Raw genomic sequence first — 23082 nt, forward strand, 5'->3', positions numbered from 1 at the left:
TTGGAAAAGCAAATGAACCAAATAGGAAACATAAGTTCTCACAGGGAAGTTTCATTGTACATTGGAGGATGTACTCTGAAATTTTAAGTCCATTTTTTCAGTCTGTTTGGAGTTGATTTTTATTTTCCTGGCAGGTGCTTGCCCACCTCCCTCCTCAGAGGCATCCAAGCCCTGACTAACTCACAGTTTAATCATATGTGTCGGTGACAAGGATATGCCTTTTCCCTTTAAAAAAAAAAAAAAAAGACTTTTCAAAATCCTTCTGAAGTACATGGTTTATTTTGGCTTACTTTACTAGTTTGTACGGTAACATTTTACATCTTTGGATCTGAGCTTGAGGCTGACAATTTATCAGCCGAGACTGCCACACTTCTCTGTTTGAATACAAGATTGGGATGGAAGCTATAGGCATTTTATTTAAAGTGACAGGGTACCTCCTTGTTTTCCTTTGCGCAGGAAGGCTGTGTCCTTATTGCTTTTGCTGAAGTTACTTTCATTTCATGTCTGCTTTGTCTTCCTAGCAGTCTTCTAAAATTAATGATTCATGCTGTGTTTAGCTCTGGGTTACCTAGAGAAGGAGCACTACTCATTTCTAAGGAAAAATAGCCTTTGCTAATGCTATCCCCTTTGGGCTTATCAGGCTTCAGGCCGACCTTTCATTTGGAGCTGGTTGAGCTGGGATCTGACTTTTTCCATAGCTTGTGTGGCTTGGAACTGAGCTGCTGCTTTTCAGCTAGCTGAGGCCTTTAGAGAGCAGCAAGTATGTAGTTTTAAAGAGCACTGGAAAAGTTAAGAAAGACCAGCTTTCTCAGTAATGGTCAGGAAGACTAAAAACAATGTTGTTTCTTTTCCCTGCAACTCTCCTTGTACTAGTGGCATATTCTTCTGCAAGACAACCTTAAAGAAGAGCAAAGCAAATATAATAGAATTCTAAAATATCATGGGGTTTTTTTTAAACTGTCTCTTAAACTTGAAACACTGCTGTCTTTAATATGGCATGTATTGCTGCACTTCCATCCTGATGAGTTGCCATTGTTTTCCTAACATCTTTCTATTGTGTCAACTCTGCATTTGCAGGGAGTTTGCTAGATTTCTTAAAAGATGGAGAAGGAAGAGCTTTGAAGTTACCGAATTTGGTGGACATGGCAGCCCAGGTCTGTCTTCAGAGTACTGAGCACTGAGATGTATGTTTTGTAGCCCCTGTACGTCTGAGTTCATTTTAAATGCACCAATTGTGTCTCATGCTTCTCACAGGTGGCTGCAGGAATGGCCTACATAGAGAGAATGAATTACATACACAGAGATCTGCGGTCTGCAAACATTCTGGTGGGAAACGGCCTAATATGCAAGATTGCTGACTTCGGATTGGCAAGACTGATTGAAGACAATGAATATACAGCCAGACAAGGTAAAAACAATGGCAGATGTAGCACTGAGTGTCATTCTTGTGACAGGGAAAGAATGGAACATGGCTTTGAAAAGCTCTCTCACATGTTTTGGGGTTTGGCAAATCCTGAGGTCATATTAACTCCTAGGCCAGAAGTTCATTGCTGAATGCATGTCCTAAAGAGAATGTCTTATTTAGTTGTCTTCCCTTTAAAAACTGATAAAAATGAAACAAAGATGATGGGTGAGAGCACAGTTGGTAAATGACAGTAAAGATGAAGATCCTCATGGTGCCATAACAAAGAGGATACTTTACTTACCAACATTGAATGTCTGAATGGGGTAATCCAGAAAAGTCTATGTAAGCTATTTCTTTCATAATGTGCCTTCTAGTATTTACTAACAGCTATAATTATTGCTGTGCTATTCTTATTTTCTTTATTTTGAACAGGTCAACTAGTTGTGCCTCTATGCAATGGAGCTGCCTTTCAGAGTACTATGTTTTCTTTGGGAACTGAAAACGTTATTTTAATAGAAGTGCCATTTTCCAGTGCCACACAGGCATTGTGCTAGGCATAGACAACCACTGATACACTATGAAAATGTATCAAAGAGTTTTGTAGCTTTTTTTAAAAAGTATGTGTGTCATGACACAGGCTCTTTGTAGTTAGTCATTCTTTACAAGTCATGCTTAGTTGTCAGATGTTGGTCCAAGCTGTAGAGCTACGTTTTCGTTCTCTTTCTGCTGGCAGGACTTTGTTAGTATTTGCTCAATATGTGTTGGTAAACAGCACTCCATCCATTTCAGTGCCAAAGCCAAGGAAGGTCCCACTAAACCCTGTTGTATGTCACCAGAAATCACAGGTTGGCTAAGTGCTTCATTACCTACATTTACTCCTTCCTGTTGTTTCTTCTCTTGAGCAAAGTCCCTGTTTCAGCACAGATCTTGCCATTAATTCTTAGAAAAGAGCTCACCTCTTTCTGTAACTTTTTCTGTAAGCGTTGACAGAAGGAGCCAGAGAGTTTCCAGCATTGCCTTAGCCTAGGAGCAGCAGCAGCTCTCATGCTGTTCTCACTCCTCTGAACTGCTGTCAGAAGTACCTAGTCACAGGGATGTGGACCACAGGGTGCATCCACCCTAAAATTGCCTGCTTCGCATTTGGACAGTGGGGCCTGATTATTTTGATGGGGTCCTTGAAGTACCTGTGGCAGATACTAATGCAGAGACTTAACCACTATTGATTTCAGCCTGAGCGTGGGAATTGCTTTTTGCTTGAAAAAAAATTGCCTTGTATCATTCTCTCCAGAGAAATAAGAGTGTCTGGGGGCTCTGGTAAACAGAAAGCTGGCTGCTTGCTCTTCCCCTGTGTAAAACAAGAAGAGTTTTCCTTAAACAAGGCAGACAGATCCAGTCTGCAAAATGGCTTTGAAATGGTGTCCTATATTATCTCCATTTCTGTCTGGTTTGCTGCCATGTCTTTTGTTCCCTTTGGAAACTACCCAGTGTATAGTTTTACATGATTAATTATTTGTTTTCATAGACAAGTATGTGACCTACTTCTGGCCAAATCTTTTCAGACTCCTGATCCCTAGAAAATCCTCTGATGACCTGTTTGCCTCCTGGTTTAAATCTCTCAGAGCAGTTTCACTCTCTTCACATTTTAAAAAAGCTGTGAAAACCTGCCTGACTGATACTGAGGAGAAGCTTCGATTTTTAAGACAACAGAAATTACTGGATTTGGGGTGGGGAAACTTTGAGCTGAGAAAAGCATAACACCAGGACTGGCAAGGAGAGGGAGTGTAGCCATAGGTATCTCCTGCCCTTCCTTCATGGCAGAAATCACTTGTATTGAGGAAAAAGTGTCTGAGAAGGGACAATTAGTTTGGCTTTTAAAATGCATTGCTGATGATCTGGAGATCTGAATTGTGTTTGCCTGGCTTCATCTCATGGTGCTAGTATGAAGAGGTCATCCATCCTTCCCATACTTGAGGGCAATGGAAAATACTTACTTCCACTGTCCTCAGGGTCAGGCTGAAGTCCTTCAGAGCTACAGAATTCATTAAAAGAGAGACCCAAAGAGCTGTAATCACAAACATTCTTGTAGAAAGGTTTTCCTACTTTCACTAATGTCTTTTAGACCCTTTCTTAAGTGGTAGCTTGTTCTAGGAAGGGATGCTTTTCCGACCAAGTAGCACATTCTCAATTACGTTTTATTGCAATTAACCTGGCTTCCAAGCCAGCTGGGCAGCCAAGGTGAGCCTAAGACCTTTAATTTATTGAGGAAGAAACATGGTTTTTAATGTGGCACTGGATTATTTTTTTTTCAAGTGCAATTCAGTTGTGGTGTGTTTAGTTAAACTTTAGTTTGAGCATTGCTTGGTGGAGACCACAGTATCAGAAGGAAATGGTTGCCTATGCTTGTTTCCCATGACCTATTACTTCAGCCTCCAAGGAGATGCATCTGGGGACTGCTCTGTTTATCTAGCTGACTACTGCTTCAGTGGGAATTTTGACACGGGAGAGCCTGGCCAGCAGAGGGGAGGGGGATGGGGAGTGCTCCAGACTGGCAGCTCCTGTGGGAGAAAGGAAATGTTTTTCCTTGCAAAATCCAAAGATTAAAGTCTCTGGTCACTCTCTCCTCAGCAGTCATCCTTCTCTTGGCTTAAGTGTGTTAGTACAGAGCTCATTGTTGGCGTGGGGAAGAGGTGGTTTTCTCCAGCTTCACTTGATCTCCCCCTCCCTTCCCCCACTGTCACTTTTGTCTTCGATTAAATATTTTGAAAGGAAACAGATGGGGATGCTTTAAGCCCCAGCAGGCTAGAGTGCAGGATTCCTGAACCTGTGTGGGTATTACTTAGCCTGGTGGTAATGTTTTACTGACTGGTTTATTTTCTTTTTGGTTTGAACAAAGGAGGCCTGACTGCTCTTGATTTATGAGAGGCAAATAAAAAGTAGTTCGTTGTCTGCACTGCCATTTCTCAGCAATTGTCAGGAAGGAAAGAGATGATCATGCCACTAATGATTTAAAGTGTGTGACTAGCAGCTATACACTGCCATTAAATAATACCAAAAAAAAGTTCTTGGCTTGTAATGAGCATTTGGCTTCTCTTGCTTTTAGAGGAAGTGAGTAATCAAAGGGGAAAAACATGCCTGTTAATGTGACGCCCATTTCAAAGGCTACACTGATGGACTGTATTGCAGACTGCACCACTGGATCTTGCTTCTTTTGACTGATGCTGCTGCAACATCTTCCCTGCACACATAGTGTCAGGCACTGAGTCTTATTCCTTACACTGGTGTTAATGCTGTGTCAGTCCTCTAAGACAAGACTTACAACTCCTGATATCCTACAGGACAAAGAAAAACTTCCCATCACTTTCAACACAGAATTTCCCATGCAGTTCTGCTACCCTTCTACTGATCTGGTTTACAGCTATGTGGAGCCAAGCACATGGCATTTTTGTGGAGAGTGCTGAGTGCTCCACAGAGTTGCTGGGTTAGAGTTGTTACTATTCTAAGCAGTAGCAGCTGATACAAATTTAAAATTTCCTTAATAAAAAAAAAGAGCAGAGTTATTTTTCAGGCCATGTTTCTACTGCATACACTGGCAGCACTTGCAGTAGTGCCACTCCAAGCACATATGAAAGAATAAGAATCTTTCTGATGCCTTCCAGACAAGTCAGAGCTATTCTGGGAGCTCTAGTACGTGTTTGTAAACTCTCAGATGATTTTTGCCTCCTTAACACTTAGAAATACCTCCTTCTTGCCCTGCTTAAAAACAGGTGATGCTTCTTGTTTTGATTTCCTAGAAATAAACAGGGATTTTTTTTCCCCCTCCTTCCAGGCTCTTTCCAGTCCTTTAGCAGGGACTTGTTCACCAGCTAGTCAGATCTATCTTGTTTGTGACTGACTGTACTGCAGGCTGTAGTGTCCAGGGCTTTGTCAAGGCCTTTGTTCTTGCTCTTTACCTGCCATTCCCTGGGCCAGCCCGGGAGCAGACAGGAGAAAGGACTCTTACTTCTCAACAGCCAGCCACCTGGGTCTGGGAAGGGTGTCACTGATATGCTCTTACAGAGCTGCCATCTGCTTTATGAGAAGGAGCGCGGCCAGGTCAAGAGGAAGGACAAGAGGAAGGGGGGCGTACAGGCAGAGAGAGAGAGGGGGATGTTTAGACCTGCAGTTCCGCCCCTTGTCCCCCTCTTCCTGGGAAGGGGTCTGCCTGCAGAGCCTGCTTCTCATCGCTGATGTTTTGCCAGGCTTGTAATTTCATGTTCGTTCTCACAGAACAAAAAATGTAATTGCACAGTCCCTCCCACACAGCACTCATCATCGCCTACTGGGGCTGACTCGTTTCCTGTTTCGTGCTTGCTTCAGCACTTAATTTTTACCTTTTGCAGCTTATCCTTTCCAGCCCCAGAAGCAATTCAGTGCCACACTGCATTTTCTGGTAGCTAACCCAAGAACTCCCTGAGTTTTGGGGTTTTAGAGCTTGGGGTGCTGCACTGGCTTTGGTTTTAAGGTACTAGAGGAAGCAGCTTTGTAGCATTTCCAGAAACAGTATCATTATCAAGCTGGCAGTGGCTCTGGGGCACGAATTTCAGAGGTTTCTGCTTCATCAAGATTTAGATCTGAAGAAAAACAAAGCTCTGAGGGATTTTCACTTGCCTCAGAAGAAATCATGCTGAGAGTTGTATGTCAAGGTCACTCAATCATCCCAGCCCCCTCCACTCCTTCTCATCACATGGCCTGCTTGTAGCCAGAAAAGAATTAAAGGAGGGCCATGGATTGATTTTTCCCAAGGAAATCCTCCTGGGGGATAACCTGTGTGAATGCCTGGGCAGAGCCAGGCAGAGGTCCCAAGAACAGGGCTGAACCTAATAAAAATCCTCAGAGGCAGGAGGCAGGGCTGGCTGCCCTAAGAGTAAATTGTATCAACAGCTTTGGTTTCATGTGGTTGCAAGCAGTGCAGAAACCCAAAAAAGGCTTTCCCCAGGCTGAAACATTGCAAAAAGAAGGACTGAGATAAAAGCTGCAGATTAGTACCTTGCTTTGGGGCAAAGACAGGCTATCCTGACCTGATGGATGCAGTGTGCGGTTGGGTTTTATGCATGGGGTTACTGATGTGCTAGTTTGTAATAAAACAGGTTTCAGCAAAAAAAAGAGAGAAATCTCTCCCCTAATGATGTAAAATCTGCCTTCAAAGTAGGAGATGGGCTGCCTTGTCAGCTGGGGCAATTTGGCTTATCAGATTTATTAACGTGCTTGTCAGTAATACACATTTTATTTGATGCTGTAATTTGTTTGCAGCACAAAGTCATCTTGTTTAATAAGCTGCTGAGGCCTGGGCAGAGGGAGGGGATAGAGTTTTTAATCAGTGCGTTGGGAAGAGAGTAAGCACGGAAACTGTGCGTGTCAGTCAGGAGCCATGCACAGTGTCTAGTCTGTTTGAACGCTTCCTATAGCAACAGCAATCAGGAGGCTTCGAAGCAGTGCTCAACACATTTGGGAATTTTTATGCTTTCATAGCAGTGCACTGTCTCAGTCTCCAGTGCAAGACATTGGATGGGAGGCAGCACCCTGGGGGGAACCCTGTTAGACAAACACACACAACACACCCACTCACACAAGCTGCATGTGATCTCTCTGTGTTATGGCAGTGCATGCACTGTACGTGCAGATGACCAATTTGGCATGTCCTCACTGGTCTCTGTTCTCCCCTTACTGATGCCTCTGCCATACTGGATTGCAGGCTCTCTTGGACCATCTAGCTTCCAGCATGTGTTGCAGGGCCAGAAAACCATGAGGCAGGGCTCTGCTAGCAAGCTCTCCACTAACCCTGCCTTTTTCTCCTCCCCATTTATCACTTCAAATCTATCATCTATCAGGAAATACTGCATAAACTGCAGAACGTGATTTTTGATATTAGTTGTTTTAGTCAGAGAATCATCCACAGCAGGGACAACATAAAGAACTAATAGCTGTCCTGTCATTCAAAAATCCACAGCACAGACCATTTGTCTTCTCCAGCAGTGTTCATCACAGTCCAGTGAGGTCCAGCTCTCAGGAAAAGGGATGTGCTGGAATGGTCCCCTCTTCTCAGGGACTTGCTTCTCATCTTCCTATGGTTCCTCAGCACACCACATACTTGTCTCCTAGAGCCACACTGGCAGTATATGAGGAAGGCAAAAATACCAGGAAAACTGGCCACAAAAGAGTCTGAAGAGATTTCTTTTCTCCAAAGATGAGTTGTAGGTGGTTGCTACCTTTGGATCTGAGTTTGAAGCACATGGGAATTAAAGCAGGTTTGACAAAGTTTCTCAGAAAAACACAACTGATTAAAGAAAGAAAAATTGTTGAATAAATGTATGTAACGTGAACAAGCAAACCCTCACGCTTGGCCATCTTATACACCACCAGCTGATGTTCAAGGCTTCAGGCTCCTGGCCAGCCTGGAGCTATTCCTTTGTGCAGCTGGCATGGGTTGTGTGTACTATCTCAGCTGCACGTATGAGAGAGCAGAGGGACATTGGCCCTTACATTCAGGGCTGACTGCATAAGCCCGTCTAAAACCATGCACTGCAGGCCTAGGGAACCTGACCACCAGCTACACACAGCTTGCAGTTTTTCCAGGGAATCAGCATGGGGTATAGAGCCCCAGGTGGCTGGAGCAGCGTTGCCAACCCCAGGTGGCTGCTGGTGCTGATGAAGCAGGGCCAACTTCCAGGACAGAGGTTCCAGTGATGGCAGCTACTGCTGTCACAACCAAGGCATTTTTTAAGGGAAGATGAAGTTCTGCAAATTTTGAGTCTGGTAAACTAAGATTGGTCACATGAAGAAGTGTAAGTTAGGGAGATTGAGACCAAAGCCAAGCACCCAAATTTTAGTTCCTGCCTACATACCAACCAATGAAATTATAAAAGGGGCAGAATTTAAAAAGTGGATAGGCATCCAAAACTCCTCCAGCACCTTTGTGAATCTAATCACTGATGTGCTGATGCTTAACTAGACTTAAGTTCCTGACTTCAGGCATTCAGAATTTGAAACTTTGTCTTGCTTCTTTTGATTTAGGGGGACTTACTTGAGCAATTGCAATTTTGCCTAGAAAAAAAAATATATTTGTTTCTGTGTAATAGTCTCTTAAGATCATTTATATGCAGAGCAGAAAAAATTTTAGTACATCAGAGTTTTACTAAGTAAGGAGATGAGAATTACCATGTTTACTTTGCATTCTGAGTCACAACAGATTGGGCTGTATAGCTGAAGGTATGGGACATTGAGCACTGGGTGTGATGGCAGAACAGCACTAGCAGGGAACTCTAAACAGTGCCATAAGTTCACTCCCTGAGAGTGATTTGTCCACGTTGTTACACTTTCCACACTCCTCCTGAAAGCTACGGGAACTTTTATGAGAGGGTGGTGTGAAGTCAAAGTCAGTCTGTTTCCAAATTGAAGAGTGTTTGTCACTAGGGATCAGCAATAAGCAATGCAACTCTTTTGCCTGTATGTTAATACAAGGCACTGGGGAAATGTCTGCATATTTTTTCGTACATATTATGAGTTAATTATTACCACAAGACTTTTCTTTAAAGTCATACTGAAAATATTTTCCCTAAGAAAACAGCAAATTACTGGAAAAGCAAATAAATCAGTGTTTAAAGACTTGTTATCTTACCATCCTTGCCACAACTGGCTTCTGCAAACTCTGATGATGGATGAACACATTAGAACTGCACGTATTTAAGGCACTACAGGCTTTTCAGTGCCAGGAACTTAAAGTACATTGTCAAGTTATAAATCATAGACCAAATTTGTGCCTCAATATCATGCACTCCAAGCAACTCGAATGGCAGTATTATTTTTAAGTCCTTGCATGTTTCTAATGAAATATTAGGTTTGGTTTTAATTTATGTTTTCACCATGTTTGTCTGTTTGCATTTTGCTCAGCTTGAGCAATGAAACTAGGAGGTACATTTCCAAATATATCTCATTTCTGCTTATACATGCTAACTGTGTTTGACTTGCAAGTATCTCAGGGAAATGTTAATTTAAAACATTTTGGGAGAAAGAATTTCTATTATATTGGGCTTAATTGTTTTTAAAACTGCTTGGGTTTTTTTTTCATTTTATAAAATTTCAAACTGGAATTAAAATGTCTTCTTAGCCTTCTCTTGGGATGTGGGACAAACCCACCCCTTCCCTGCTTAGTCTTTCCTTGTGCCCTACACATTCCACCTGCCTGTCCTCTCTGACCATACTCCATGGAGCTTTTTGTTAACACTTGCCTGCAACTCTTTCTACCTGCACGTGTTGCAGAACACAACAGTCACCTGTGAACTGGTACTTTGATTCTGTCTCTGTTCTGGTTAAGACTCGTGTATTCTTTCGTTAGGTGCAAAATTCCCCATTAAATGGACTGCGCCAGAAGCGGCACTGTATGGAAGATTCACAATAAAGTCAGATGTGTGGTCTTTCGGGATCCTACTGACAGAGCTGGTAACAAAAGGGAGAGTGCCATACCCAGGTAAGAAAACAGTCCTACTTCACTTGGGAAAAGGAATGGGAATGAGCCATATGCTTAAACTGGAACATTTGTTTATATTCACTGAGCTCAAATGAGGATGGTTATAATGCATAAGTTCTGTGTATGCTTGGAAACAGCTCTAACTGAAAACTACTGTGCAATGGTCATTATAAAAATGACAAGGGGACAATTCAACATATTCATTTCTAATTTTGTAGTTGTTCTCAATTCAATTAATATAATTTCTAGACAACTAATGAAAGCAACATAAAATTACTATATTCTGGAGCAAATAGCTCTCCATAACATTGCATTCCCTTTAAGATATCAACAGTTAAACTCCCAGAGAGGCCTTACTCCATTTCTTCTGTCAGTCTGGCTCTCTGCAAGGTTTGATGACAAAGTCTAAATGTCTGGTATTACCAAATCTCTTTTTTATAAACTCTTAAATTTCAATCCTTGCTTTTGAGAGGGATGGAAAGGAAAGAAAATAATTCTGCAGTGTGCAGGACAGAGCTCATAGCAGGGTCACAGCGGGGCCAAATTCTCTGCATGGGGGAACCGGAGGCCTCATGGCTCTTTGTTGAAACCCTGCCAAGTATCCGATGGATTAAGATTTGTAGGAGGGGGTGATTGGATCTGCCTATGCAGAAAGAGCTTTTGATTCTGTTGCCCCCCTGAAGATTGTAGGCATTCAAGTGAAAAGGAGAGGGGTGAGGTGAAAGCCGTCCATTACATAGAAAAGAATTCAATCCCTTCATTTTCTCATCTGCGCAGATACTAACAACAGGGGATGCCCTGCATCTGAAGATGTATATAGCTGCATTTTTATTCTTTTTATAAAAAAAAAAATTCTCTAAATACTCAACTGTATGGCCATGTGCACTGCAGGTGAATTAATGGAAAGTGCCCTACAGCAGTTTCAATGTTCCGGCCTGTGCCGTGATTAAGCAGTCAGTTCCATATATCAGATTGAGCAGGAGAAGCATCAAGGTGGAGTTCTGTTTCCTGTGGTATCTCATGCCACTTCAGAAGCCGGAACTCTGCAAAACTCATGTCCCAGACTTTCACTAGGAATGTCAACTTTGCTAGCACCGAACAACCAGTAGCTGATATTTGGGTAGAGAATATGGGGACTGAAAGGCATCTCATGATCAGAAGTGAATTCTGGCTTGATTAACAGTGAGCAGCTTAGCAAAGCTGTGACTGAGACCACAGAATGAGGTAACAGAAAACAGTTTCTGTAGGAGGGATGAGTCCCTCTGTAGAGTTAAGGTGATTTTTTTCCCCTGAGCTCCATATTGATGGGGCAAAGATGCTTAGTGACTTAACTATCTGCCTTATCACGTGCACGAGTGCAAACAGACACGCACACATGCAGGGAAAATACCATTTCACATGAAAATGACAATTTAAGCCCCATGTTTACTCACAAGTTTGTAGCTGAACACAGTGTTGGCTTTGGATGTCTGCACTTCACAAATGCTTCTTTCCCTCCCTAAATGAAAAAAGTCCACTGGATCTGCATTTAAGTGCTTGCAATACATAACTTCTTGTGGGAGTCATGACAGTAATCTCAGGCATGGGCTGTGTCCTGAAATTCTGGACAGTTTTATTATGTGGCAGTTAGAGCACATCAAAGACAACCAGCGGCATCTCTCCTCTTTCAGCACAGTCCTCCCCCTTCATCCCTCACTGCATAAAGCCCTCATACACCAAAAGTCCTTCCAGATCACTCTCCCCCACCTGCACTGGGAAGACATGAAGTAGCTGGAAGCAATTTTTTGTGTGTTACATATCACAAAGTCAGCAATTTTCTGGACAGTCATGTACTGCCTTGGTTACACACTGCCTGTGCCCTATACCAGGGCCATTCCTCGTTGCCAGGACTCCCAGATTGCTCATCCGGGAGGCCTTAACCATTCCCATGGCCACCATCACTCCCCTCTGTCAGTTTTACCTAAGGGCAACCTCTATTTTACATTTGAATTTCCAAAGTCTTTACAGATTTCAATCCAGTCTCAGTCCCCAGACCCTAACTGGGAAAGCTTTTATGGATTGAGGCAACAGTGGAGGGGAACTGAAGCCTTCTCAGAAGGTTCTGGTTTTGCATGTGGGCTGAAAAGAGGGCTCAGACTTCCCAAAGTGACAAAGGCCTCCTGAGGTCTGTAGAAAAGACTATCTTCCCCAGACATAGAAAGGACCATCCATCTTCTGCTTCATGCTGGGAAGAGGAAGGACCTCATGGAAGGACAAAGTTTCATGAATACGTGTCCCTGTCTGAGGCATGGAATAGGGTTCAGATGTACCCGCAAGACTTTTTCTACCACTGTGGCATGGCTTGCACAAGGAGAAAAAGATGAGATTTCAATCACCCTGAGAAGCAAGACTCAGGCATCTTCACCCAAGTAGACAACTTATAGGTGACAGAATGCAGTCTGTTGGCACTGCCAGCCACTTTGGCACCCGAGGCGTGTGGATTTATGAGCTCTGAAAAGCATCAGTCTTGAAACAAAGAGGATCATGAATTGTCACTCTGCTGTAATATCCAGTTTCTGAAACAGATGTGGGCATGTTGTCCTGATGTTCCTGCTTACAACTTGTAGCAGGCTGGGGGAGGAGCAGGGAGAGGCCCTCAGACAAAGGGATTGATCTCTTGCTTGACAAGCTCTTAGTACCTGGAGAGGTTATTTATAGCACACATCCTAGTTCTGGTGTGGTACCCATGCCCCCAGGTCACTGTACCTTATACCTTCCAGTGCCTGGAATCAGGCATTGTTTTAAACTTGTGTAGAAGGATGGAAAAGTATAATGAGGAGGACAGAAGGAGAAAGCAGGCAGTTTATAGGAGGGAAACAGAATGGGTAGAACAAAACTTAACATGCTTTGTCCCCAGGATTTCCAAGCAGTTCCTGTCCTGATGCCCCATTTTGGAAGAGAGGCTGGAGCAGTGGTGAGATATATGAGCAGTAAAGATTTTACTAACAGAGATGAAGATCAAGCTAGAGTTCATAATCAAACCTTGCCCCAAGCCCCATAGCTCCCACAAGCAAGACCAACTTTCTAATAGGTGTCCTCACGTTCATGTTTCAACTAAGCCTGTTTTACTGTCAGTGGTCATAATGGACCACTATGATAACTAATTTACGTGGGGGGTTTTATGCTTTCTTATTCTTTACACAAGGCAGCAGATTGAAATAAGCAACTTTCACGGTCTTTCTAGGCATTCATATTTTCATTGCTGGGATTAATATTTCCATTATTACAGTGGGGAAATAAAAAATAGATATGGGCAGAGGAGGAGACAAGTTTAATAAAGTAGTCGGCTTGTTGAACTTTTTCAGTGTCTGTTTCTTTTCCTTTGACAAATGCCCTTTGGATTTTAGTTTGTTTTTTTGTTTTAATGGAGTTTAAGAGTAGGAGGCTGAATTTCTCTAGCAGCAGTCAGAGAATTTGTGGGGTTTTAACATGCTGCCTTTTGGATAGCCAAAAATCTCAGTTGCACTGAACAAGCACCTCTGAACTTGCCCCTTCTGCTTTCTGCTGCACTTGTCACATCAAGAGTGTTTACATTTTATGTCTGTTGTGACAGCCACCATGGTGCTATCCACATTGCTGCCTCTGGCCAAGCAGGTCTTTGAGCCTGGGCTCCAAGCAGCCCTGCAGTCTCTGAGGAGCTGTGTTCAGCCTCCACATCTCTGGGGGAAGCTGAGCCACAAGTGCCAGAGAGCACATGGTGCCCAAGCCTGAGGCCAAGTATGTATCAGCAAGCCAACATATGTGTGTGTGTAGCATCACCATGGATGGTAGATGAGGAGTTGAGAAAGATGTGTTCTCAGCACACAGCATAGATAAGATCAGGTGTGTTTCTTTGTAGGTGGGAAAGCTCCAGTCACAAATGCTGTACCATCTATTACACCAAGCATATGATTACTTATTTTAAAAATCAAAACCAAAACAAAGAACAGATATTGACAGTCTAGCTTTGTGGGTGCTTTGAGGATAAGGAAATGTTGGGTGTTTTCAGGCCTTAATTTCTAAATGAAGTGATATGACTTCCAGATTTTTAAAGCTTGTTATTACTTTTCTACAGAAATAACTAGGTTCACATTGTACTCAGTAAGAACAGCATTATGCTTCAAAGGTTGTCTTCCCTTAGGAGCAGCTTTCCTGTTCCCTTCAGTGTACTGTATTAGTTTGATCATTGGTCTGAAAGCATGCACTGGGTCTAGAAAGAACGTCATTCTCAGCCTAGCAGAAGAAAGCAAGAATAAAGTGGTTTAAAACCATGACTCTCCTCGCTGGGCTTCACATGGCCAAAAGTAGTCTATATAGCTCATTAGCTTTGTATGTGGGGACTCTGCCTTGTTACAGTAATGTTTCTGGTCTTCTGGAAGAGCAGCATTGCCCAGATCTGTGCTATTTGCACGTCTGTTGTGCTCCATCTAATCAAGCTGCTCAGAGCACTCCAGAGCAATTTCCAGTGTTTTCTTTAGCCACAAATGGAAACTTCACATCCTCTTTTGCGTCACAGTAACTCTTAAAGTAACTCTTAAAGCCTCTGTAACTTAAAGTTGCTACAACATTTCTATGAAAAGCCAAGCACTATTGAGTTTCTGTCCCCAGTCCATACAAGCAGTAGATTTTTATTGTATTGTGCATTAAAGTGGCCATATCCTGTGGCATCGTAAGATTATTGGAGGCTCCACTAATAAAGCTGAGTTGTGGGAGGTTATTTGATTTTTGGTCTTCTCAGAGAATTAAAAGGCTAATGGAAAAGCCATTTTTTGGAAACAGGATGTTTTCTTCTTGGATCAAACTGTAATTCTAGAAACATCATGAGCATAAACTGGTTTTTCATAGATTTGTAGAATTCATAGAATAGCTTGGGTTGGAAGGGACCTTTCAAAAGTTAACTAGTCCAATCCACCTGCAATAAGCAGGGACATCTTCAGCTAGATCAGGTTACTCAGAGCCCCATCCAACCTGTCCTTGAACGTTCATAGGGTTGGGGGCATCCATGACCTCTCCAGGCAACTTGATCCAGTTTTTTCACCACCCTCATTGTAAAAAAACTTTTTTCTTATATAGAATCTAAATCAACTCCCCTTCATTTTAAAACATTACCCCTTGTCCTATTGCAAGAGACTCTGCTAAAAATGTTGTTCCCATCATTCTTATAGGCCCCCTTCAAGCACTGAAAGGCCACAATAAGGTCTCCCTAGATCCTTCTCTTCTCTAGGCTGAACAATCCTGATTTTCTCACCCGTTTCTCATAGGAGAGGTGATCGATCCCTCTAATCATCTTTGTGGACCTTCTCTGGGCTTCCTTCAACAGGCTGATGTCCTTCCCTCCTGTGTTGAGAACCCCAGAGCTGGATGCAGTACTCCACATGGGGTCTCACCAGAGCAGAGTAGAGGGGCAGAATCACCTCCCTTGACCTGCTGACCATGGTGCTTTTGATGCAGCCCAAGACACAGTTGGCTTTCTGGGCTACAAGTGCACATTACTGGTTCATGTCCAGCCTCTCATCCACCAGCATCCCCAAGTCCTTCTCAACAGGACTGCTCTCAGTCTATTCACCCTCCAGCCTGTATTGGTACCAGGGATTGCCCCAACCCAGGTTTTAAGTGGTCTAAAAGCATACTGCAAGCAGAATGTCATTTATTATTTACTAAGAGTTGAAACTCTTGGGTATTCATTAGGAGAGAGGAGTTGTACAAATGCTCAGATATTCTCTGTGAGGTGTTAGAAGTGCAGATACGACAGGCTCCTGCTATCAAAAGAGAAACACTAAAACTTGCTTGATAAGTGAATCTGTAGAATAAGTTTGTAAACATCATTAGGCCTTTTAAGAGGTAAAATGTGTACCTGAAGCACTGTTATAAGTCCAATTAATAATCCAACAGATTTAGGGGAAAAAAAAGTCTTTGAAACTTCTTTTTTAAATTAGCAGCACATGTCAAAAACAACAGAATTTCTTTGGCAAATCCTAGGTGCTTCAGCCCTTGCTGGATATATGAATTCCAGTAAGGAACATGAGGATTACTTGGTTTAGTTTCATATCTGGGTTTTACTGTGAGGGAAAGGAAAAGAGAAAGGAAAAGAAGGGCATTTTCCTGGATTAAACCATGATAAGAAAACCTGGCTTGACTCACTTTCCAGGGACGAAAAAAAATTACTATGATTTCAGACAGCAATGTTTCTTTCATGTTCTTTTTTCTATCTTTTTGTTAAACAAAGGGAAGTGAAGGGCTGTTTATGTTTTCCCTCCCCCCCTCTGTTTCCTCAGGGTTTTTCTTCCAGCACACAGTTCCTTATCAGGTTTCAGAGTGTGCTTTGCAGCACTGAGTAAAGCACTGGGTAAAAATACCAAACATTTGATATCTTAGAACAACAAATCAGTTGGGAAGAAGCTTTTCTGCTGCTGTTGCTTCCATTCATGTTGTATTTAAAGGCATATTGCCAAAATAAAAACAAAGAATGCAGTTTGCTAGTATTTTTAGGTATATACAATAGATGAGGTACTAGTAACAGTTATTTTCATAGCCATTATATGTAAGGGAAGCAAAACACAGCAGAAGTTCTTACCCCAAAATATGAGGTAATTCAACTGATTCAAAGACAAGGATATGAAAAAAGGATGCAGATTTTTGTTCAAAACGCAAATTTATAAAACTAATATTGACAATACAATGTGAACAAAATGCCCATGTTTTTTCTCATAGCATCTTGAAACCAACAAGGCCAGAGAGTTTGGGTTGATGCTGCCTAGAGTTGGTGATGACTAACAGACCACTAGTGTTGTCTTGTAATTTAATGAAAAAGTAAAATACCTTTGAAAATGTTTTTGTGGGATAGTGAAAAACACCCAAACATTTGCTCAGTGTGTGGCAAGCTTTCCTGGTTTGTTATGAGCCTCTGTGACCTAACAACATCAGTTTGGAGACAATAATAGAAGAGTCTTAACTCTATGCAGGATCTGATGTCTGCAGAGAACAATTATCGCTCTATATTCATCATTTTGAAGTCCTAACCATGGTCTACTTTAGATGCCATACAAACTGTTTGCTCCTACTTATAAACATCTAACACCAAAAATACAGTGGATGGATGCAGGTGATAAATGAAATACAAGAAACCAGTGCTAAAGTGTTGGTCTACAGGTTAGGAAACACTGTAAATTAGTAATCTAATCTTTCTTTTTGCAATTATCACTGCTAAGACCAAATCCAAGGATACAGCCAAGTTACCAGCCTAAATGCTATGTAGTGTAAGGATATTATTCCCTGCCATGGTTTAACCCCAGCTGGCAATTTAAGTGCCATGCAGACACTCGCTCACTCTCCCTGCCCTCACCAAGGCTGGATGGGGAGAACTGGAATAAAGGTAAAACCTTTTCTTCTACCTTGAAAGGGTAATATCCTCCTGCTGATATCCATCCAAGAGGTTGAGATAAAAACAGTTACTAATTGAAATAAAGTATAATACATTAATAATTTTAATGAAAGTGAAAAAGAGGCATGAAAGCCAAGGAAAACAAGGGATGCACAATACAGTTTCTCTCAGCTTCTCGTGCACCTCCTCACTGGCAGAACATGAGAAACTGAAAAGTCCTTGACTTAGGATAAACACTACTTATCAACAACTAAAACATCTGTGAGTTATCAACATTATTCTCATACTAAGTCCAAAACACAGCACTGTACCAGCTACTAGGAAGAAAATTAACTCTATCCCAGCCAAAACCAGACATTGCCACTAGTCAAAGTGTAGAGTAGACAAATGAATCTGTATCGAAGAGGGTGGTTGAATTATTCCTAACAAATAAGTACAAATACAAGGTAGAGAGAATTCCCTGGCCCCTGAAGGTGGGACAAGGAAATTCTTCAAGAGGACAACCTGAAAGAAGAAAGTGGAGGATTCACAAGGAAGGATGGTGTCATGGAAGCCAGGGAGAGGATAAGCTAACAGAAAGTGCAACATCAAGGTTCTGGTTTCTAGATTTGGTCTTGGAGAAACTTAAGTAGACCTGCTGGTTCTCCTGCAGAACTGCCTGGCAGGACCCACTAAGTCAGGGGAGTGAAGCCTACCAATATTTTTCTGCAGAGGACTGGGGCAAGGCTTGCCAACTGTCAAGCCACAAAGCTTGCAGTCAGCATGCATGCTTCTCTGAAACACCTCTGCATACAGTGCCAGTCTTACCTTTGGTACTGTTAAAAAGCCAAAGGAATTACTAGAAAAGATATGTAAACTAAAGCTGAGGTTGACTGCAATTAATGTTTGGTGAAAAGCACCTCAGCATAGGAATCAAGGGTTGAAGGGATTGCATAGAAAAGACAAGGTAGCAAAGGGCCTGGCCTGCCTCTTAGAGACAAGCAAGATGAGCCACCATCCCTGGACATATTTAAAAGACTGTAGATGTGGCACTTAGGGGTGTGGTTTAGTGGTGGACTTGGCAGTGTTAGGTTAACAACTGGACTTGATGATCTTAAGAGTGTTTTCCAACTGAAATATTTCTGTGATTCTGTGACAGTAATGTAACTTTTTACCTTTTTGAGAGAGAGAACTGTGGTTCTGCAGTGGAGCTGTTTTGCTTGGTATGTGACTTGTCTTCTGAGCAACTTTGCTCTCTTCTGGGTTGGGATGGAACAGTGGAATGTGATAGAAACAATACTAACCAGCTCACATGGAGACAGGGCAAATCAGCAGCAATAAGCTTCTGAACTGACATTGAGGGCAATGTTGCTGGACATCTCTGGCAGCCCAGAGTGGCAGAGTTTGTGTTGAAGTTCCTGAAGCATGACCTTACAGAATGCTTCCAGAAAGGCCCACACTCAGTGTGAGGGTTTCAAAAATTCATCCTAATTTCTATAATTTTGAATTTTCTATTTATTGCAATGGATTTATTTTCCTTAAGCATTTTACATAATATATTTCACAGCTACTGCTGTTGGAGAGGGAAAGCACCAAATCCTGCCCATTGTGAGTAAGCCAAGAGGGTAAACATGGGAGCAGCATTTTGCTCATCACTGGATCCTAAAACCCTCTACTGAGAAACAAAATAATCCAGGTTACCTTGAAGTAGATGAAGAGCTGAAACAGGACATTGGGTTGGTTTTGTTTCATTTGTCTTAACCAAAAGAAATAAGTATGATTGAGAAAACCTCATATAGATATAACTATACTTGAGTTCATTTTCCTGTAATTTAACTGTGGGTTTGTATGTCCTTTACAGGCATGAATAACCGTGAAGTCTTGGAGCAAGTAGAACGAGGTTATCGGATGCCATGTCCTCAGGACTGTCCCATCTCCTTGCACGAGCTTATGATTCACTGCTGGAAAAAAGACCCAGAGGAGCGTCCAACTTTTGAATATTTACAGGGTTTTCTTGAAGACTACTTCACTGCAACAGAACCCCAGTACCAGCCGGGTGACAACCTGTAAATCTCTGGTTTTCAGACACTGTCATGAATTACCAGGTGTTTCTCAGCCCTGTCCCACCTGCCCTTTATCTTCCAACTCTGTGATCAGCTTCTCCAGAGTGCAACATCTTCCAGCACCTCAGTGCACAGGAGGGGCTGAAGTTGAGAACTTCCGCAGCCCTTGCCTATGACCACTTGTCCTAATAATCTGAATGTCCTGGATGAAAAGGAGAAAAACACTTGTTTTTTTCTGAATCAAAGACTCCAAAACTGCATTGTATTGATGTTATGTAAACTGCAAAACCTCTGTTCATTGTAAATAGTAACTCAGTGCCAATAACTGATCCTAGTGCTTTCCTTTTTTTAAAATGCAAAACCTATGTGATTTTAACTAGTCTTCTCCTGATTCAACTAAAAGTATTATTTTCCAGAAGTGGCCTCTTTGTCTAAAACATTTTTTTTCATGTTTTAACAAATAAAAAAATCAGGACAGGTGTTTGGTTTTTTGCTTTTTTATATATAAAATATATATAATATATATACATACCTGTACATACAGTATACGGGTGCTATTGCAAAGGAAACTCATTTGGATTGAATGAACCCTGCTGCAGCAGTACCCAGAAAGCGATAATTTTACTGCAGACATGAAAACACTGGTGGGATTCTGAAAGCCAGTGGTCTAATTTTTGGCTTTTGCCAAGCATGATTTTTTTAAATTGGATTGCACTTTTTGTTTATGATTATGTACCTGTAGATGGTTGTAACTTTGCTCTTTCAGGAATCATGTGCTGTATTTACAGTAATGTTTCCAATGTTTGACAAGTGTGTGATGATTTGTTCTTGAAATTAAAACGAACATATTTAAAGCAAGAAAACTACACCATCACCGTTTGAACTGGAAATTGAAACTGCAAGGACTTATTGTATCAAAACATGTATACTGAAATGGTTCAAAAAGATTTATTAAGCAGTGTAACCGCATTCAGATGGTCTTAAAATCATAGCATTTTAGCCATGTCCCCCTGCTAAATTGTTGGTCATGCAACTAGGATTTTTCTGTTTTATGTGTAACATTTTTCCATTGTAAAATAAGTGTGTTAAATGTCCTGTACTGCTAATGAAATTACTTTCTCTGTGTCTGCAAGTTCTCCAGTGGAATTACTATGCACTTCTTTACATTTCATGGGGGATGCACAGAACAAAGTATTACCTTTTCAGTTGTCTGTACCAGCCTTGAAATACTTACGTTTAACCAAAAAACAAAAAAAAATTCATTTCTATTTCTATTGAGTTTTTAATACTGAGTTGCAAATTTTAAAGTCTTAATTACATTTTGTTATGGTTTATTTGCAAGTTTACATTTTAAAACTGTTTAACTTTCTTAATTTAGTAATTAAAAAAGGAGCATTTTACATTTGGATAGTTGTTTTTTTGTTTAAACTGTGGAGATAATGGTGGAGATGAGATTAAAAACTTTTCAAGAAGGGGTGTCATGCCGTTTGAGGCATCATATTTCATAGGAGTATGCAGACCAGTTACCTTTGGGACATCATTTTCCAAATTACTAAGTCAATATGTTTTTAAACAACTGGAGTTCAACTGTAAGGAAGACAGCTGAATGCATAGCTAGTCTCTCATTTTTCTGTTCTACAAACAGTTTGTTCTTTATTAGTTCTGTTGCATTTAACGTGACTACTTTTACATTTACAAGTGTTGCAGGAAAAGATTTTCTATGCCTTGTATTGCTGTTATTGCTTTAAAAGATTGCGGCCGAGTAAGACCTCCCAACAGTTGAAACTTGTTTTTAATTATTTAATACTTAGACTGTGAATTTATATTTTGAAGATTCACACATTTTCTAAAGAGAACCTTTAGTGAAAACTAACCCAATAATGAATTGAGATTCAGAGAACAAATTGTCATTGTTTTAATATTTTCTATACAAAACTTTGACTGAAAATCCTCTTGCAAAGGAGGCTTCCACACTTAGCCTTTCTCAAAGTGTGAATTTATATGGCAATGTTGCTTGTTACCAGATTTCCATGATAAATTGGTTAACGTTTTACATGTAGAGTCTATGAGCAATGTTATGTACATGATATATTCAATGTTGCTGTACCTGGAGCTGTGGAGTACTGAAGAGGCCATGATTCTTGTTGGACTTTTAGCTTCCTCGTAGTACTTACAAAGCAAGTCGTGGTCCTCTTTTTTTTTCCCCCACAGCTACCCCCCTGCCTTAACACATCCTCCACGGAACTGAGGACTCCATAGTAACTCAGCGGGCCTGGTGAAGCCAAAATGTCACCTACTCAGCCCAGTGCTCGGTGGCAAAGCATGGCCATTCTGCCAAGTTCCTTAGCAGCCTTTGCTGTGACACAAATTTGAGTGCAGTTTCCATCTGTAATGCGGGATGAGCCTAGAACATTAGTTTGCCTATGTTTCTCATTGGAAGTAAGACTCAGATGGGGCATTGTTGGGGTTTTATGGCCTTTATTTCTGATTCTTTGGGTTTGCTGTTCCTTGTATTGCATTCGGTCTATGAGTACCTTGTTGGTCTCTGCCGGATCTCTGCCTGCAGCTGGCTTGTGTGCAGACTGGTGCCACTGTTGAGTGGCAAATCCAGACCATTTCTCATCGGTAGCTCTTCTGCTTCTTTTTATTAATGTTGGGAGTTTTGTTGTTTGGGTTTTTTAATCTCTCAAATAAAAACATTAGCAAAAAATTTAAACAAGGTTGTTAGCATTTTTGCTATAAATTAATAGAAGCCATTTCTTAACACTGTGTATACACCACAAATAGCTGTGTGGTGACTGTAAAGTAGAATTTATGAGACTTAAGAATTTCCTGTTCCCTCCAATAATTTTTTAATGTAAGGCTAATAAACTCCATCCAGATAAAAACAAGTGGCCAAATGCTTCCCCCCACTGCCCACCTGACTCCCAACCGATCCACAGTGCGGTGGTGAAGTTCCAGAAGAGGTCTTTCAGCAGCTGAAAGGACTCTGTGGGGTGACACAGGCATCTCTAGGTCAAGTTTAATTCAACACCATTCCCAAGAAAAATGGCAGGCAGAAATGCAACACTGCTGCCAAAGGGACAGCTAGTACAATTATTATTATATTTCTGTGGGAAGGAAATGATGTGAGACTTGGTGGTCTTCAAAAAAGACCAACATTTGTCAAAGGCACTAACATGATATTCTTTGGCTTATGTAAACAGTGCTCGACTTAGTTCTATGCGACACTCTGGTTTTGATTTAATTACCATTGTAGAAAAAACAAAGTAAATACAAAACAGAAAAGTGATTAACTGCTAAAATTACAAGAATAATCACAAATGGAAAATCTGTCTCCAGTGTGAGTGTTTCTCCTGAAGCCTCTAGACTGGAAAGGACTACCTGCAGACCAAGAAGGCAGACTGTAAATGTACTTGACCTTGCCACATAACTTCAAGGTGAGTTGAAAGTTGCTCAGATTTATTTTAATATGCACCATCCTTTTCTCAGGCTCTGCAATAAAAATGCAGTACACTAATGAATGTAACCATATTGTACCCAAGGGGTTTAAGGGCCTCACACAAGGCTGAGCCCAAGTATGCAAGAGCTATTAGGAGCTATACAGTAGCTCCTCTTCTAAAGTGTAGACAATATTCATTCATCAAAGAAGTCTTTTCCTGTCTAATGGGAAATTACCACCAGCAGTGCAGACAAAAGGATATTTATTTTCTCCAGTCTTGTCAGTTTGAGG

The 23082-nt window shown here is 41.4% G+C and overlaps 1 protein-coding gene across 4 annotated transcripts in view; it reads left to right on the forward strand.

The window, feature by feature from the left end:
• FYN (FYN proto-oncogene, Src family tyrosine kinase) overlaps window positions 1-22068 on the forward strand; it is a 143208-nt gene extending 121140 nt beyond the window's left edge. For all 4 annotated transcript variants that reach the window (XM_051792203.1, XM_051792200.1, XM_051792201.1 and 1 more), the window contains 4 exons: window positions 1078-1154; window positions 1255-1408; window positions 9777-9908; window positions 19148-22068. In XM_051792203.1, coding sequence (XP_051648163.1) covers window positions 1078-1154; window positions 1255-1408; window positions 9777-9908; window positions 19148-19356 — 572 coding nt within the window. In that variant the 3' untranslated portion in view covers window positions 19357-22068. The remainder of the gene's footprint in view (window positions 1-1077; window positions 1155-1254; window positions 1409-9776; window positions 9909-19147) is intronic.
• The last annotated feature ends 1014 nt before the right edge of the window (window positions 22069-23082 follow it).

Source organism: Manacus candei, unplaced genomic scaffold (genome assembly GCF_025592945.1).
Source record: "Manacus candei isolate 608988 ecotype Guabito, Panama unplaced genomic scaffold, ASM2559294v1 h1tg000034l, whole genome shotgun sequence".
In the NCBI taxonomy this organism is placed as follows: Eukaryota; Metazoa; Chordata; class Aves; order Passeriformes; family Pipridae; genus Manacus; species Manacus candei.